This window comes from Tiliqua scincoides, chromosome 5 (genome assembly GCF_035046505.1).
Source record: "Tiliqua scincoides isolate rTilSci1 chromosome 5, rTilSci1.hap2, whole genome shotgun sequence".
NCBI lineage: Eukaryota > Metazoa > Chordata > Lepidosauria > Squamata > Scincidae > Tiliqua > Tiliqua scincoides.
Window position 1 is genome coordinate 113,675,426 of NC_089825.1, and position 17,178 is coordinate 113,692,603.

At 45.9% G+C, this 17,178-nt stretch overlaps 1 protein-coding gene across 1 annotated transcript; it reads right to left on the bottom strand.

Moving 5' to 3' along the window:
- Positions 1-6,422: 6,422 nt before the first annotated feature.
- On the bottom strand, positions 6,423-15,923 carry LOC136653231 (vomeronasal type-2 receptor 26-like). The gene is made up of 4 exons (XM_066630138.1): positions 15,670-15,923; positions 11,876-12,167; positions 8,408-8,534; positions 6,423-7,171 (listed from the first exon to the last, which is right to left on the bottom strand). The coding sequence occupies exons 1-4, from the start codon at positions 15,921-15,923 to the stop codon at positions 6,423-6,425; spliced, it is 1,422 nt and encodes a 473-aa protein (XP_066486235.1).
- Between the last annotated feature and the right edge of the window lie 1,255 nt (positions 15,924-17,178).

Below are 17,178 nucleotides of genomic sequence, written 5' to 3' on the forward strand. Positions count from 1 at the left end.
CAGATAAGATGAATACACTATGGGATGTATATTGGGGGAAGTTAGTTTTTTTAGAAAAAGAAGATATGAGAGGAATTTGAAAAGAGAAAGTCAGAGCAATGAAATATTGAAAGAAAAGGACTAGTGCTCAAAAACAAAGAGGTCAATCCAACGAATTATTTTTGGATACCAGCCTACTTTATAGAAGCTGAAAAGGCTTGCTACTTAAGCATTCTGTTGCTTAAAGATTTCTTCTTTTTTTCTGATCCAAGTACACTGCAAAATCAAGTCAAAAATTACTTACACAGGTTCACCCACCGGCATCTGTGAAGGGTGTTCCATGAAAGAGGGGCTGTCGTGAAAGACAAAGACCTGAGAAGCCAGAGCACCAAGGAGAAGGTCGCCTGGCTGATAGAATTTGTGCATTATAGGAAGGGGATCGTCACTGATGGTGCAATTAACTGAATGAGACTTGCAAACCGTATAAAACTGTAGTACAAGCAGCAGCAGTACTGTCATCCCCATCTTAATATGAACACATCCAGTCTAAATGTGGAGTTCTCTGATTCTATTTAGAGGATCATCTGGTCAGCATCGTGCAGTTTTCATCTTTTAAAAGTAGTCATAGATACTGTGTAGCTACAAATATTGATGATTTAGCCTGGTTATCCCAAAAAAGAATGAGAGTTTTAAAACATGTGATGTATAAATACTCTCTCTCCCCCCCTCCCTCCCCCCTCACTTTTTTTTCTCTGAGCTAAAACAAATTGAAAATGAAATTATTATGTGCAGAAGTACTCATTGAATTATTTTTCCCCAGTTGGGCAGGGAAAGAAATATACCTAATTAAAAAGATGTAATATTGATACAAAAGGTTGGCAGAGCCCTGCCTATCCTCAGATACTATTCTGATCAGTATAGGAGGTCTAGATAGCATCTTTCGGACACCATCGTTCTTGATCTAATTGGTAGCTCCTGCAAATCCTTTGGGTAGCAGGGAGAAAAACACTGTCATGTTGACAACGATGGACAAAATAATCATACCCTCAATGTCTTATTCTTTGCTGTGGCACAACGAACGGGAATAGAGCTCAGAGTTTGGATTTTAGTTGTGAAATTCTGTTATTTTCACCTCCGAAGGAGAGCCTGAAGAAATCAGTCCCTGGCCTGAACTTCTGGGCTGCCTCTTCTTAGAGAGCAGACTCAAGTATTGCATAATGAGCCAAGAAGTGGCTCTGTAACCCTTTGTAATGTTCATAAACACAGAAAAGGGCCAAGTAACTTGAACAAAATTCTTATTGCTTAGCATGAAAGAGCCAAGACTTCTATTCTTTCCTGTTTTATAGTTGTGGCTGGTGCTGCTCAAGAATCAATTTTTTTTCACCAGCAGACCACTCTTAGGGCCCAATCCTAAGCTTCCCCAGCACTTGAACCCCCAGGAGCCACTACTGTATCTTATGGGGCCAGGAAAGCTGTTCAAGGTCTACTTGGATCTGCATCAGCTATTGAATACCCACTGTTGAGCAGGAACAGACCCCAGGAGATCTGTGTATGTCTCCATAACTTGGGATGGAGCTCAGGAAGCTGCCCACATCTCTGGCCCCCTTCCTGGGTCCAACCTTCCCTCCAGGCCTCTCTCCCTCTGTTCCATTTCATCCTCCCCCTGCCTTTCCTCAGCCCTTTCCCTGCTCCAAAAAGCCCGCCTGGTTCATGTTGGCTCATTTGTGGTGTCACCCCCCCCCAAAGTCTGGTACCTAGGGGTGGACCACTAGCTACGCCACTGCAACAAAACAGCCAATAGAAACCAGGCAGACTCTAATGAAAAGTCTTGCAAAACGAAAGGACCCTTGTATCCTTGCAGAAGTCCAGCAAGAAGACAGCAGTTCTCAGTCTGAGGGAGAGTTACTATAAGTCAATAAATTAAGTGTAAGTCATCTCCTCACCTTATCTGCAGGTTACTCAGGGTCTGGGCTGTTCAGGTAGTGAGGAGAAGCCCAGAAGCCAATGCAGAGATAATTAAGGGCCATTAGTCTCCAGGGCAACCAGGACATTAGTCTCTGCAAGCTGCAGCCAGAGTTAACCTTTTCACTCTGTCCTCCTGAGAATAAAGTAAGCCAGGGCTCAACACTTCAGTTTAAATCAAGCAAGCCTCTTGGGCAGGATCACACCTGGCCCTTCTGAAGCCTCCTTCCATTCTGCAGATGCTTAGCAGAGGTCTGGTTTTTAAAACACTAGGATGTAACCCTCATTAACATCTGAAACAAAGTCCCAGGCTACAATTCAGTGCCCCATTGCTTAAGAATAAAACCCATGGAAAGCAATGGGTCAGCTTAGGAGCAAATCAGCTGTGCTTGCTCATGCTCAGTCCTTGTTGCTTGTCTCTGCTCTGAACTGAATTGCACACTCCCAGTTATGTGTTATAGGTTTGATGTTCTATGTAGAGCCTCTGGCTTAACACACCAGGCACCTTAATAATAATAATAATAATAATAATAATAATAATAATAATAATATTTTTATCCCGCCTTTCTCCCCGAAGGGACTCAAGGCGGCTTACAACAGATTAAAAACATAATTTAAAACAAATAAAAACATTAACACATATCATAAAAAACAGCAGAGAAAAAATAGGTAAAAAGAGTATAGAGCAGCAGCAAATTATAAAAGAATCAGGCCTGTAAAAAATATTAAAAGATGTTAAAAAGATGTTAAAAAGTTCAAGAACTCAAAAGGCTTGTTTAAACAGAAGGGTCTACAGGCCTCGCCGAAAGGTCTCAAGAGAGGGAGCCATTCTTAAGTCAAGGGGAAGGGAGTTCCATAGTGTGGGTGCCACTACTGAGAAGGCCCTATTTCTTGCCGCCACCCCACGTACCTAATTAGGCGGCGGCACTTGTAAAAAGGCCTTCTCTGATGACTTAAGAGGAGGAGCCAGATTGTACGAGAGTAGGCGATCTTTAAGATACCCTGGCCCAGAGAGTATAGGGCTTTAAAGGTCAAAAACAGCACCTTGAATTGGGCACCTTGAATACTACCTTAAAAAAGTATTTGGTTATAGTTCAACTGGTATGTTGTTTACAGTGCAGTTCTCTGGTAGTGTTTACAAAAAGATTGTGAAGAACAGAATTTAAAATGTTATTATAGAAAAATGCATCTTAAGATCTTTTGCTAATTTTTTTAATAAATTAGAGACTGTAAAGTTCTTCGGTAGCAATTACTGGTAAGTTATTTTTCAGAATCTGGCCTTGGGTAAAATCAGACAAAATTACAGACTTCCTCCCTAAGTTTAAACCCCCCCCCCCCGACTTATCTGGGGGTCATAGAAAATCATGATTTTTGGCTCAAAACCTGCTCTCGTCATATCTGTGAGATTGACTTAAGCATGAGTATCTGTGGCTGCAATCCTAACCACAACTTCCTGAGAATAAGCCCCATTGAACAAAATGGGACTTACTTCTGAATAGACCTGGTTAGGATTGTGCCCTATGGTAGTTCCATAAGCCAGGAGTCACCGCAGAAAAGAACCTGGTACTGGGTTGCATTGGAAAGGACAAGTATTTGTTCTGGATTCCTAAACAATAAGCACATCACTGGGTATAGTAAACACCTTTTATTGATAGCACTTAAGAAGCATTAAACAAAACATGCTAATCCCCCTTCAACTGCTGGCAGCACCAAGAGTCAGCAGCTATGATCTCTGATGTCCAGTGTGTTTGTGTAGCACCTTCTGCAGTCTCAGCCTTTACCAGGGTGGCAAACCTGTAGCATGCCATGTGCCACTTTTAATGCTGACAATCTTAAATGTGCCACTCCACCTCAAATTCACTTTTAGCTAGTATTACAATGGCTAAATTGAGCCTTCAGATGGAACGACAACACTTTCTTTCTTGCTCCAGTTTGGATCTGGGATTGTTTTCGACCCAAAAGTATATAATTTCATTTTTTCCTTATTAACTGATCTTTTTTGTTCAGTTTTGGTCTCAGTAACACGATGTATCCTTTAGGGGAAAAGATGCAACCCAATAATGCAGCACTGGAGGACAAGATAGAGAAGATCTCCACAGCCACCATGTATTTCCCTTTAGTGCTCAGGTGGGTTGGAACAAAAGAGAGCCAGACACCACAAAAGAACAACATGCAGAAAGTGATAAACTTGACTTCATTGAAACTGTCTGGAAACCCCAGTCCTAGGAAAGCCACAGTGAAGCTGAGCATGGCTAAGAAACCCATGTAGCCCAAGACACAGTAAAACACGGTAGCTGAGCCCTCGTTACATTCCACTATGATTTCCTCATTCACTGAGTGCATGTCGGTACCAGGGAATGGAGGGGACATGCTTAACTAAGGGCGCAAACCGATCCCCTTTTATCAGTGCATTCCAGCACTGATATAAGAGTAATGAAGCTCCAAGGTAAGGGAACAAATATTCTCTTACTTTGAGGAGTCCTCTGTGAGTGACACCCAACTGCAGGATGCAGCGCATGTCCAATTGGTACCGCTATGCCAGTGCTAGGAAGCACTGACATAAGGGGTTAGTGTTGCAAAGTGTAGCAAAGTTCAAAAGCAAACTCAGTAGGCAAGAGTGGTGATCGTCTGCAAGCTTTATTTCGTTGCCAGCAACGGGCTTCTCAGGGACTCCTTGTCCAAAGCGAAGAGATTCATTTTCCCAGTCTGACCTCTTGCTTATATTGCATTTTGGCTCCTTTGTTTGAGGAGTCTCACACTTTTCATTGGCTGGGGTTTGACATCAGAGATGGGGCTTTCTCAGGGTTGGCTAGAGATATCTTTACAAGCATTTGATTGGTTGGTTTCAAGTTACAGGTTTCAAATAGGGCAAAAATATACATTGAGACATATATCACTTAAAGATTCCAACAAGCAGTAGGTGGCACTGTTTACTCAATTATTACAGAACTGGTTTTTTGGTATGTCTTTGCACTTATCTTTTGGCCTTCTTCCACTTAGGTGTCCCTGGCATGTTGCATGGAGCCACCTGTGCTATCTCTCTAAATTCCCTTCTTTGTTCTTCCCAGACACCAGGGGGCTTTGTGCCAACCCTTGTCTAAGCCCTTTGACTTGCCTCTATTGCATGTGTGATTCTCTATATGTGACCTGTTCTATATGTGCTCTATATGTGACTCCATATATGCTCTATATGTGACCAGAAAGAAGGCATTTTTCTGAGAAGGCAGGTCACCTTTCCAGGTCTTTCCAATGAAGAAGAAGGAGCAGAGGAAGCAGAGGAGGGATATGAGGAGAATGGAGGTGAGGCTGAGGTTTTCCGTGATTTTAGTGATTTTGGTCACTAGTTGTGTTAGCCCTCCCCCCAGGGGTGTCACCTTACTACCACTTTACTAACATCATGATGTGTCATAATAACATCTCACTGTTCAAACAATCAGTCTCATTGATCCATTCTGAATTAAGGAATGTACTTTTTTCTTACATAAGAGTTGCATTTTTGTTTTCTGGTCATAACATTTGATAGAATGGAGATATTTCACTCCAATTTTTTTCATTGAATACTGTTGTAACATGATAGTATTATTCTAAGAAACTGCAGTTATAGAAATTGTGGTCACTAGTGATGTCACCACCTTTGCTTGTTCCATTTGTGCACCCCCGAGCCCAGTGAGGCTGCACCCCTGAGCCCCCTAACAATGCCAGTGCATGGCAGAGCTCACTGATATACCAATTGCTAAGGGGGTGCCACCACTGGGTGCAGCAGCATCAAAGTGGCTACCACTGTGTTTTGCAGCACCGCGGCAGCTGCCAGAGTTCTCCTTGGGGGAACGGGACACCTCCTGCCTCCTTAACATCCTGTCCTACTCCACTTCCTCCCACCATATCACACTTTCCCACCCCATAATACCTACCCCCTGCCACCCTCACCATTTCCCTGAGCTCTTACCTACGACAGGTTTGCAACACATAGCACCAGTGCTGGAGGTCAGCACCAGCAGTGGATCGGCTCAGGATTGGGCCCTGAAACAACTCACTGGAAGAAGACAAAGATAAAGGTGCAACCACAAAGAACTTCTGTTGTTGGAATAGTAATGTAATATTAGGAAGAGGGAACAACAAAAAGTAAAAATAAAAAGCAATGCAAAAGGTCCATTTTGTCCCAAGCTGCTTGCTACAGTGGGGGTGGTGGTGATTGCTCTGATGAAGAACGTTGGTACCTTCTCAAGGCTTTCTTACCAGCAGGCCAACTGAAATGCCATGAGACTAGCGATTGTCATGCTTTTTTTCTGAGTTCTTTCCACAATTCTCTCCTGCTTTTGACAGTATTCCTAAAGGAGTTTACATCAATGAAACAAAATTTAGCAAAGAAATAGATGATGCTGTAGGGATGTTAGTTTACTGAATACATAATTGTGCCACCACTTCAAGGACGTGCCTAAGGGAAAACATATAAGAGAAGAATACTGAGACTTTTTTCTCACTCATTTTTTCCTCATTAACTTCTCCTTGCAGTTTAGGGAAGGCCTCAGTACAATTATATAGCATTTGGGGAAAAAGCTAAAACCCAGTAACCCAGCACTAGAGGACAAGATAGAGAAGATCTCCACAGCCACCATGTATTTTCCTTTAGTGCTCAGGTAGGTTGGAACAAAAGACAGCCAAACACTGCAGAAGACCAACATGCTAAAAGTGATAAATTTGGCCTCATTGAAAGTGTCCGGCAACTTCCTGGCTTGGAAGGCCACAGCAAAGCTGACAACGGCCAGGAAGCCCAGGTAGCCCAAGACACAGTAAAACAGGGAGGCTGATCCCTCATTACATTTCAATAAGATTTCTTGGTTCAGCGCGTGCATGTCCATATCTGGGAATGGAGGGGAAGTACTTAGCCACACTGTACAAATACCAATTTGAATACAGGAGCAGGAAAGGATGATAGAACTTGCCAGTCTTGTCCCCAGCCACTTCCTCATCCTGGATCCTGGTTTAGTAGCCATGAAAGCCAGAACCACAGTGATGGTTTTGGCCAAGACACTGGAAAGGGCCACAGAAAAGACAATGCCAAAAGCAGTTTGTCGGAGAAGGCAGGTCACCCTTCCAGGACTTTCAATGAAGAGGAAGGAGCAGAGGAAGCAAAGAAGGAGGGAGATGAGGAGGGTATAGGTGAGGCTGCGGTTGTTGGCCTTGACTATGGGAGTGTCCTGGTGCTTCATGAAGGTTCCAAGCACCAAAGCTGTGATCAAAGAGAAAGAAATAGCCAACAATATTAATATGAGACCTAAACTTTCTTTGGCTGTGAGGTAGCTGATGGCCTTGGGAATACATTGACTGTGCTGTTTGCTGGGATATTGATCTTCTGGACATTGGACACAGGCATCCGCATCTGGAAAAAGAAAAATGAAAAGCTCTTTAAATATTTCAAGATATTGACCAGTATATGGAGAAAGGAATCCTGTTCTTTGAAACAGTCGTTACTAAAGCACCAACACCCACAGTTACCTGACTGAGTTCTTTAGAGGCTCCCAATCATGGGCAATAAAACATGGTTTGACTTGAGTTAAGTCACGAGTCTCTGCCCCAGTGTCTTGCCTCAAAAACACGTCCTAATGGGGGCGTTTTCTGAGTCACCCAAAGCATTTTGGTGACTCAAAAAGACTCGAGTGTGTGAGAGCGAGAAGGGAAGCGACAAGAGGGAAAATTATTAATGTTGTGAATTACTTAAATAATGTTGTGAATTCTGTACATCGTGTCAAACAGCTGCCTGGACCTTCAAAGTAACAAGGTTCCGGCACCTGGAGTTCTGCTTTCAAGAATCTCAGTGGTTGTGGTCACATCAAGGTAGATTATGGGTCCATCACCCTTTGTCCTTACTTCAGACCCACTCTGGCTCTCTCCTCTCCCACCTAAAAGTTGATGAGGAAAATATGGTCCAAATGGCACAAATGTTAGCATGCTGCTTCTGAAACAGCTGACAAGGTGCTGGGGGGGGGGGGGAGAAATTGAGACTGGAGTTGTGGCAGAAGTCAGGGGTTAAGATTCCTTCTCCCTGCCATGGGTTTCATCTACTTCAGGGGTTCTGAACTGATGCCTCATTCATCATAATTTTTTCAACATTTCTATTATTCACTCAGTCCAAAGAACTCAGGGTAATGTTCGTGAACCCTTCCCCTTCTTTATTATTCCCACAACAACCCTGTTTGTTAGGGGAGAGAGAGAGAGAGAGAGAGAGAGAGAGAGAGAGAGAGAGAGAGAGAGAGAGAGAGGCCATTGACCTATAAGAAATTTATGCAATTTGCTTTAGATTTGTTGTAGATCAATGCAGGTTTGGGCAACAGCCATGGGAAAGTGACTGCATCTCTGCATTCCATGAAAAAATGGAATTTTATTTCTGGATGTAAAGGGCAGAAGTGAAGGTGGAGCTCTATAATTCCCTCCCACTGGAGGAGATTTTGTAGTCTGTTTCTCCTACCCTTCTGGTCAGAGATCATCCCTTCTGGGCAGGGGACACATTCATAGCAGCAAAATGGCAGCCCTTCCTTCTTTTTCCTGCTGTAACCGGAATAGCAGTTGTCATTGCACACCGAGAGTGGAACCACCTGTGCACAAACACAGAAGAGGAGTTGTATCAATCAAATGTGTGTGGAGAACAACTGCTCTGTGGGTGGTTCACAAAGAGTGACACAAACACTTTGCACGGGAAAGTGAATGTCTGAAGAGGGCTAACGTGTAGACACCACCTGTGTCAGAGAGAGAAAGACAGACTGAGGGCCCAATCCTAAGCAATGTGCACCAGTTTACCGCGAGCATGTACTACTGCAAACGTGCTGGAAAGTGCATTTGTGACCAACTAGCGCCAATGGAGCACCAAAGCAGCCCAGCGCAAGTCACCTGACCCGTGGGTGGGTGAATGGGGGAGGTGGAGAGAGGGCTTTCCGGGGGGGGCAGGCAGACAGCAGACAGAGGGAGGGGTGGAGGTGTGCAAGGGGCAGGAGGTGGAACCGGTGGAGCTCAACTCAACTGGATCCTGAGCTCCGTGTCAGGCTGGCGGACAAGCACAGAGGCTCTGGATTTGACAGCAGCCCAGCGGCTGCCACAGAATTGAATAGCCTCACTGTGGGGCGACTTCCCATTACCTGAGGAGCTGGCAGCAGCTGCCCATTTGCACATAGGTTGCCATGGCACCCATTTTGGCACTAAGGAAATCGCGATGGAAAGGGTAGCTCAGGATGGGGATGTGAGACTTGTTCCAGGTCAGTTACTCCTTTATGTAGAAGAAGCATCACACTGCTCTCATCATACTATCCATTGATCACCTCATAGGAAGTGGTGGAGCAGCTGAAACAGGGAGATGATTACCAAAGACGAGAATGGTGGCCTGATCCAAGTGCCAGGCAGTGCCAGTCTCAGCCCCAGCAATGGCCATCAAAAAGGTGCTGTAGGTTAGATTGTGACTGGGAGATGGAAGGCAATACTGGGGAGGCCAGTGCCAGTAAGTGTTGGGTCTCCACACCTGTTGGAGGCCAGTCTGGAGCCAGCGGAGAGGTTCTCTTTCCTCAAAGACACCTCCAGTTGCTTCACTTGCTCTACAGGATACAACAATGACTGTAAGTTGTGGGCAGGTATAGATTGTGGTGCACCCTCACACCGGCTTGCTGCTTTCCCCAATCCACTGCCCAAATGAGGGTTACAGTTGGCCTCAGGGCTGGGCCACCTCAGGCTAGAATTGATCAAAATTAGTGTTTGCGCCCTTAGTTTCTAGATTGTACCATCTGCAGCTAAGTGCGCACCTGGTTAAAAGTTATTGGCCATACAATTTGGTCATCATTGATGGTTAACTCTTGGCCTGGTGAAGCCCGAGGATCCAGCCTTCCAACTTTTACTCTAAGGAAAGAACCATTTGGGAAAGTGACCCAGTTTGTGACATCAAAACCAGCTACTAATTCTCCATTTTGGTCAAAGCGCACAGTCTCTCCAGCACTGTTGTTGAAGAAGACACTCCTCAAAAAGGGATGGATCTTGTTTGCAAGAGAAGAATAAAAGAAGGTGAAATGAAGGTGTTGCAACTGAGGAGGAAATATTTAATCAATTATTTGGTAGCAACTACTAACAAATAAAATATCTTTGAAATAGGGTCAGTCCGATCCTAGCGTTCCCTGTGCCTGGAGGAATAGCTGTGCCAAAAGGGTGATCATTGTGTCCCAGCGGGAAACATCAGATGTCTCCTTGGATCATGGGGACTTTTTCCCTTCCCATGAAGAAAGCGACAGGCTCCATGATGGAGCTCTTCAAGTCTGTGTCAGCTATTTTGCTGGAGCAGACAAGAGAACCTCCGCGCTGGACTTTTCAGCTCTACAAAGAGGATATCTCAGCTGGTCCCACACCCCAGACTGGTTCCTCCCACCACCATGCAGTCTTCATTCCCTGGAACTCTTCCCCCCTGCCCCACAAGCCTGCATTGCTGCCCGGAGCTCTTACCATCCTCCGGGTGACATCCATCTGGTGCAGCTTCCAGTGCTGATTGGAGCTGGCCCAGCGCCGGAACTTGCTCCTCCGAGGGTGCCATGAACATGCTTTGCAGCTCATTTACAACACTCAACTCTGGAGCTGGAGCTCAGAGCCAGTGCTATCTACCATTAGGATTGGGCCCCAAAGCACTGCAATTGCCATCAAATTTTATAACGCAGAGTTAAGGGATGAGTTCCCTCCATGCCTGGGTGATATTCCATCCTACTGTGTGTGTGTGTGTGTGTGTGTGTGTGTGTGTGTGTGTGTGTGAGAGAGAGAGAGAGAGAGAGAGAGAGAGAGAATTACCTGCCATGGGCACATAATCTGAAACTCCAGTCTTCCACTTAATCTTCTAAGTGTGGTAGTTCCATTAGGTAGTTCCATTAGGACTGGGCCCCAAATCACTGTGTGTGCATGTGTGCATATGAGAGATTGATTATCAGAGAGAGAGAGAGAGAGAGAGAGAGAGAGAGAGAGAGAGAGAGAGAGTTACCTGCCATGGGTGCATATTCTGAAACTCTTGCCTTCCACTTGATCTCCTAACTGTGGATCTGGATATGTCAATGGCACGCAAAGCATGCGCAACAGCATAGACAGCATTATAGACATTGTAGCTGTGGCCAGTCATGCTCATTTCAAAGAAGGGAGTAGGAAGGTTATGCAACTCCTCTTCCCCACTGCATGATGTCTTACTCTCTGCACTCCCAATGTCAATGCTCAAGGAACAGTCAAATGCTTGCTCCCAGAAATTTTGGATGAAGCCATCTCCTTTTGCCCAGGAGGGGTTTATAGTCTCAACAAATGTCTGGAATCCAGGTGGTTCCTTTGTGTGAACTGTGAAGGATAAGGCCCCATGGAAGCCCTGCACATCCCAAAGCCTTTGAAAATTTATGGATTCAAAGTCCCATTGAGATGTAACTATCCAGACTTTCCAGAGAGGTGGAAATCCAAAGAGAGGTGCATAAAACAACAGCAGAGATAAAACAAGCATGGAAGGATGTTCTTCGTGTACAAAACAGGCATTCACTTTATTATCCATGAGAACTGGATAACCTTGAACTTGTTTTAAAAATGAATCTGCTGCCTCTTCCGCATAAGTAACCTTTGTTGTTCTCAGGATGAAGGCATAACAAATGCCATTCTGAGAAAGCAGAGGCACCACTGAATGCAAAAACCGGTCCCCATTGTCATCATCCTCAGCAGTGAGCCCAATCCATGTCCACTGGAAATGGTGAAGTAGGCGGACAACCCCCACATACTGATAGACTTCATTTGGGACCATCTGGTACAGGGAAGGGAACAGTATTTTGTCACTCTGTGCTGGGGAAAACGTTCCATAAGTGAGCTGTAAGAAAATGAATTATCTTTTCAGATGCATTACCAACAAATTAAATTAGGAAACATCATTGCAAAATCTGTGCATTTGTCCTACCTGTGGGATCTTGTAGATGGCTAGGATGGTGGCCACACTGGCAGAGGTTTCAAACATGAGTCCTCCAATGACAGCAGTTAAATTGTTCTGGGAGCCACATTTGTAGTTGGGGATAAACCTTTGCTGTGATGAAGGCAGACTCAAGGTGGCTTTGTAGGTCATCTTTGCAGTGAGGTAGCAGTTGAGGGTGTTGAAACCCAAAGTGATGTTGGGTAGGATTTGGGGATCCTCATTGATATGATTTATAGCAAAAGCCAAGGCCAAGGTGTGCTGATAAAACTTTGGCACTGAACTGCAATGAAAGTGATGTGATGTTGATCTAAATGGTTAATAAGGGGGTCTCTTTATATTTCAACCCAGTACAACACTATAGTTTCAAGAGTCAATTGGAGTTTAAAAGCCTACAGATGCTTAATTTGTAACTGTTATTTAAGATACACTGTCAGTAATTTTATTGGAACAAGTGAAAAGAGAAAATTGGTTAAATGAATTGGTGAAACATAACTAAAGCTTGCAATCATCTACACAGTTACCCAGGAGTAAATTCCATTTAGCTCAGTTGTGCTTACTTCTGAGTAGATTTCTATAGGAGTGCGCTGAAAGTCTAACCCAATGATTTTCAAACTTTTTTGTCTCACGGCACAGTGACAAGGCACTAAAATTGCCAGGCACACCATCAGTTTTTTGACAACTGACAAAGCACACCATGCAGTTGGTGAGGGGCTCACATCTCTATTGGACCTACTAACAAATGACCCTCCCCCAAGCTCTAGCGGCACGCCTGAAGACCACTCACAGCACACCAGTGTGCCATGGCACAGTGGTTGAAAATGGCTGGTCTAACCTGACTAATCACCATTGCAAACATTTTTTATGACTCAACTTCCATCCAATTTAGCCATCAGCCATCAGCACCACTAGATGGGCTCAAACAAGACGTATGGAGCAAACTCAAAAACAAGTATGAACAGACCATTATAAATAACTGTGCTCATGAGATACGTGAAGATGATGGGTAGGTAGATGTTTGAACAACATTGGGCATTTGGATGTGCTTTAAAGGACTGAGCTTTTGCTGAAACAGACAAAGGGCCCAATCCTAACTAAAGTTTTTCCATAGGGTGCCTCTGTGTCAGCAAGGCTCTGCTGCATCCTGTTGGCTACCAGAGATCATGTACGGATGGAGAGGTAAGTAAACATGTCATTTACTTGGACCTTGTCAGCTCTTAGTGGGTACAAGTCTGATTAGAGGCAAGGAAGTGTGTTGGGGTTAAACAGAGTGGCAGATATCGGTGGAGTCATTGTTACCAAAAACTGTGTTCCTCCTGTTCCCACCCACTCCCCCCCCCCCGGGGCCCTGACCACTTCTTGGTTCTTCCTATCCCACTTGCTTACTGTCAGTGGTGTACTGCTGTCATTAAAGCGGTCCCAACCCAAATTAGGACTGTAGCTTGGTTACCGTTTTGAAAGGAGATTGGTTGTGACTCCCCACGGGGTACGTTTTCTTAGGGTAATTGAAAAGAATTTGAATCAGATGGGAAAAAATGCTTGGTAGAAGACATATAAGATGAATACACTATGGGATGTATATTGGGGGTAGTTAGTTTTTTAGAAAAGGAAGATAAGAGAGGAATTTGAAAAGAGAAAGTCAGAGTAATGAAATACTGAAAGAAAAGGACTAGTGCATAAAAACAAAGAGGTCAGTCCAACAAGTTATTTTTGGATACCAGCCTACTTTATAGAAGCTGAAAAGGCTTGCTAAAGCATTCTATTGCTTAAAGATTTCTTCTTTTTTTCTGATCCAAGTACACTGCAAAATCAAGTCAAAAATTACTTACACAGGTTCACCCACCGGCATCTGTGAAGGGTGTTCCATGAAAGAGGGGCTGTCGTGAAAGACAAAGACCTGAGAAGCCAGAGCACCAATGAGAAGGTCGCCTGGCTGATAGAATTTGTGCATTATAGGAAGGGGATCGTCATTGATGGTGCAATTAACTGAATGAGACTTGCAAACCGTATGAAACTGTAGTACAAGCAGCAGCAGTACTGTCATCCCCATCTTAATGTGAACACATCCAGTCTAAATGTGGAGTTCTCTGATTCTATTTAGAGGAGCATCTGGTCAGCATCGTGCAGTTTTCATCTTTTAAAAGTAGTCATAGATACTGTGTAGCTACAAATATCAATGATTTAGCCTGGTTATCCCCAAAAGAATGAGAGTTTTAAAACATGTGATGTATAAATACTCTCTCTCTCTCTCTCACCCTCCCCCCCCCGACTTTTTTTTTCTTTGAGCAAAAACAAATTGAAAATGAAATTATTATGTGCAGAGGTACTCATTGAATTATTTTTCCCAGTTGGGAAGGGAAAGAAATATTCCTAATTAAAAAGATGTAATATTGATACAAGAGGTTGGCAGAGCCCTGCCTATCCTCAGATACTATTCTGATCAGTATAGGAGGTCTATATAGCATCTTTCAGACACCTTGATCTAATTGGTAGCTCCTGGAAATCCTTTGGGTAGCAGGGAGAAAAACACTGTCATGTTGACAACGATGGACAAAATAATCATACCCTCAATGTCTTATCCTTTGCTGTGGCACCACTAGTGGGAATAGAGCTCAGAGTTTGGATTTTAGTTGTGAAATTCTGTTATTTTCACCTCTGAAGGAGAGCCTGAAGAAATCAGTCCCTGGCCTGAACTTCAGGGCTACCTCTTCTTGGAGAGCAGGCTCAGGTATTACATAATGAGCCAAGAAGTGGCTGTGTAACCCTTTATAATGTTCATAAACACAGAAAAGGGCCAAGTAACTTGAACAAAATTCTTATTGCTCAGCATGAAAGATCCAAGACTTCTATTCTTTCCTGTTTTATAGTTGTGGCTGGTGCTGCTCAAGAATCATTTTTTTTTTTTCCACCAGCAGACCACTCTTAGGGCCCAATCCTAAGCTTCCCCAGCACTTGAACCCCCAGGAGCCACTGCCGTATCTTATGGGACCAGGAAAGCTGTTCAAGGTCTACTTGGATCTGCATCTGCTCTTGAATACCCACTATTGAGCGGGCACAGACCCCAGGAGATCAGTGTAGGTCTCCATGACTCGGGAGGGGGTTCAAGAGGCTGCCCACATCTCTGGCCCCCTTCCTGGGCCCAATCTTCCCTCCAGGCCTCTCTCCTTCTGCCCCTTTTCACCCTCCCACTGCCTTTCCTCAGCCCTTTCCCTGCTCCAAAAAGCCCGCCTGGTTCATGTTGGCTCATTTGTGGTGTCACCCCCCCCAGTCTGGTACCTGGGGCAGACCACCCCCCACCATTCACTAGCTATGCCACTGAAACAAAACAGCCAATAGAAACCAGGCAGACTCTAATGAAAAGTCTTGCAAAATAAAAGGACCCTTGTATCCCTGCAGAAGTCCAGCAAGAAGATAGCAGTTCTCAGTCTGAGGGAGGGTTACCTATTAGTCAATAAATTTCTGTCAATAAATCAAGTGTAAGTCATCTCCTCACCTTATCTGCAGGTTACTCAGGGTCTGGGCTGTTCAGGTAGTGAGGAGAAGCCCAGAAGCCAATGCAGAGATAAAAGCTGTTAGCGCCAATCAGTCGCTACCAGCCAATTGCCCCCTCCCCGCCTCGTGCCCAGGGCTGAGGCTTGAGCTGCGATTGGTTCTCGCGGCTGGGGAGGCAGGCCAGAGCCCTAAATGTGGACTGTGCGCTCCGGTCGGGCTCAGAGCGCTCCTGGCTGGCAATGAGGACAGTTGCGTCCTCAGAGGGAGCAGCTTGAGCCTCTGGGCGGCCTCACCCCTCTTCCTCGCCTGCGGAGACAGTGGCTGTGAGGAGAGGAGCACTCGCTGAGGAGGCAGCAGCGTTGCAAGCATGTGGGCGGCTGAAGAGTCGCTGAAGAGGGGTCCTGGCTGGTCGCTCCTTAGGGCTGGCTGAAGAGTTGCTGAAGAGGGGTCCTGGCTGGTCGCTTGGCAGGGGCTGGTTGGCTGTTCCTGCAGACGTTTGTGTGCCTGGGGGGGCTCCGGAGTGCACCTCCTCTCCTCTGTGCTTCATCTTCACTGGGTTTCACGCCATGGGCAAAAAGAGTCAAAAGCGGGGGGGGGGGAAGCCCCCAGGTGACCTCCACCCCCTCCTCTTTCCCCTCCTGCCTTCTCATCCGAAAGAGAGGAGGAGTTTGATGAGCTTAGGGCCATGCTTGCTTGTTTTGATGCTAGGGAGAAGGAGAAGGCTCTGAGGAGGGCAGGGAGGGGTGATGGTGGTGGGGTTTTAGTCATGGGTACCCCTCTGCGTAGGTCAACCAGAAAAGGGCGTGGCGCTAGATTGAGTGAAATTTTGTCTTCCAGGAAGTGTGTAAGCGGCCCTGGCGAGGAGAGTGATGCTGTGCCATCTGCCCTGGTAGCCCCCACTCCGGAGGTGAAGATTACGGGCACCTCACAGGCCATTCAGGGAGGAGGACAGCCGGTTGGAGGTCCTCCAGGTGAGGCAGTGCAAGATTTGGGCAACACTGTTGGCACTGCCTGGGATGAAAGGGAGGGCTTTGCTGTTCCCTCAGCGGCCCCCGCTCCCCAATGGGCTCCATGGTCTCAGTGGGGTGTGGCTAATCTTTATTATCCATGGGGCCATTATCAGCAGGGCAGGCTGGGTGGAGGAGCGCTGGCCCCAGCGGCTGCAGCTGCTGGCGCCCCCTCGCTCCCGGCCTGGGCACTTGGTATCCCGGGAATGCTGGGTTTCCCGCCATTGGGCCAGTTGATGGGACCCTTGGCTGCACCTGGGATACAGATGGGGGCTGTGTTGAGGCGGCTGAGCGCCCCCGGGTGTCCTACGGGGACATTGCTCTCCCGCTTGGCGGGCATTTGGCTTTGTCTGTGAAAGAAAAAATCTGGAGAGGTGAGTATGTGGATATGTTTAGCCTCTTACAGATTGAGCCTGAGCCCGTGCCTAGGGTAGGCGAGCCTGTTAGGGATCAGGAGTCGGTTAGGAGGCGCAAAATAGGCAAGAATTGGGCCAATTGGCTTAATGGCTACGTCATTTATGCCTCGGTCCTGCTCCAAATGCATCCCAATCGCGCCCAGGCATTATTTAAGTATTTAGACATAGTGCACAGGGCGTTTAGAGATTATACGGGTACTGCCTGGGTGGCGTACGACCACCATTTTCGTTTACGCGCAGCTCACGATCCTGCGCTGGATTGGCGCATCCCGCAATGGGAGTTGTGGACGCAGCTTGTCCTTCCGTCCAGGCCGGCATGGGGTGATCGCTCTGATAGCGGGCATCTCATCGCCAAAAACAAGGCTGAACCTAGCAAGGC

What these genes read in the sequence shown, in the direction of transcription:
- LOC136653231 (XM_066630138.1), bottom strand. Translation starts at nt 15,923, where the DNA reads ATGAAGCACAGAGGAGAGGAGGTGCACTCCGGAGCCCCCCCAGGCACA. An exon ending in TCCGCAGGCGAGGAAGAGGG is followed by an intron (nt 12,168 to 15,669) that starts GTGAGGCCGCCC and finishes CTTTCATTGCAG; the next exon opens with TTCAGTGCCAAAGTTTTATC. An exon ending in CCATCTACAAGATCCCACAG is followed by an intron (nt 8,535 to 11,875) that starts GTAGGACAAATG and finishes GTTTGTGCACAG; the next exon opens with GTGGTTCCACTCTCGGTGTG.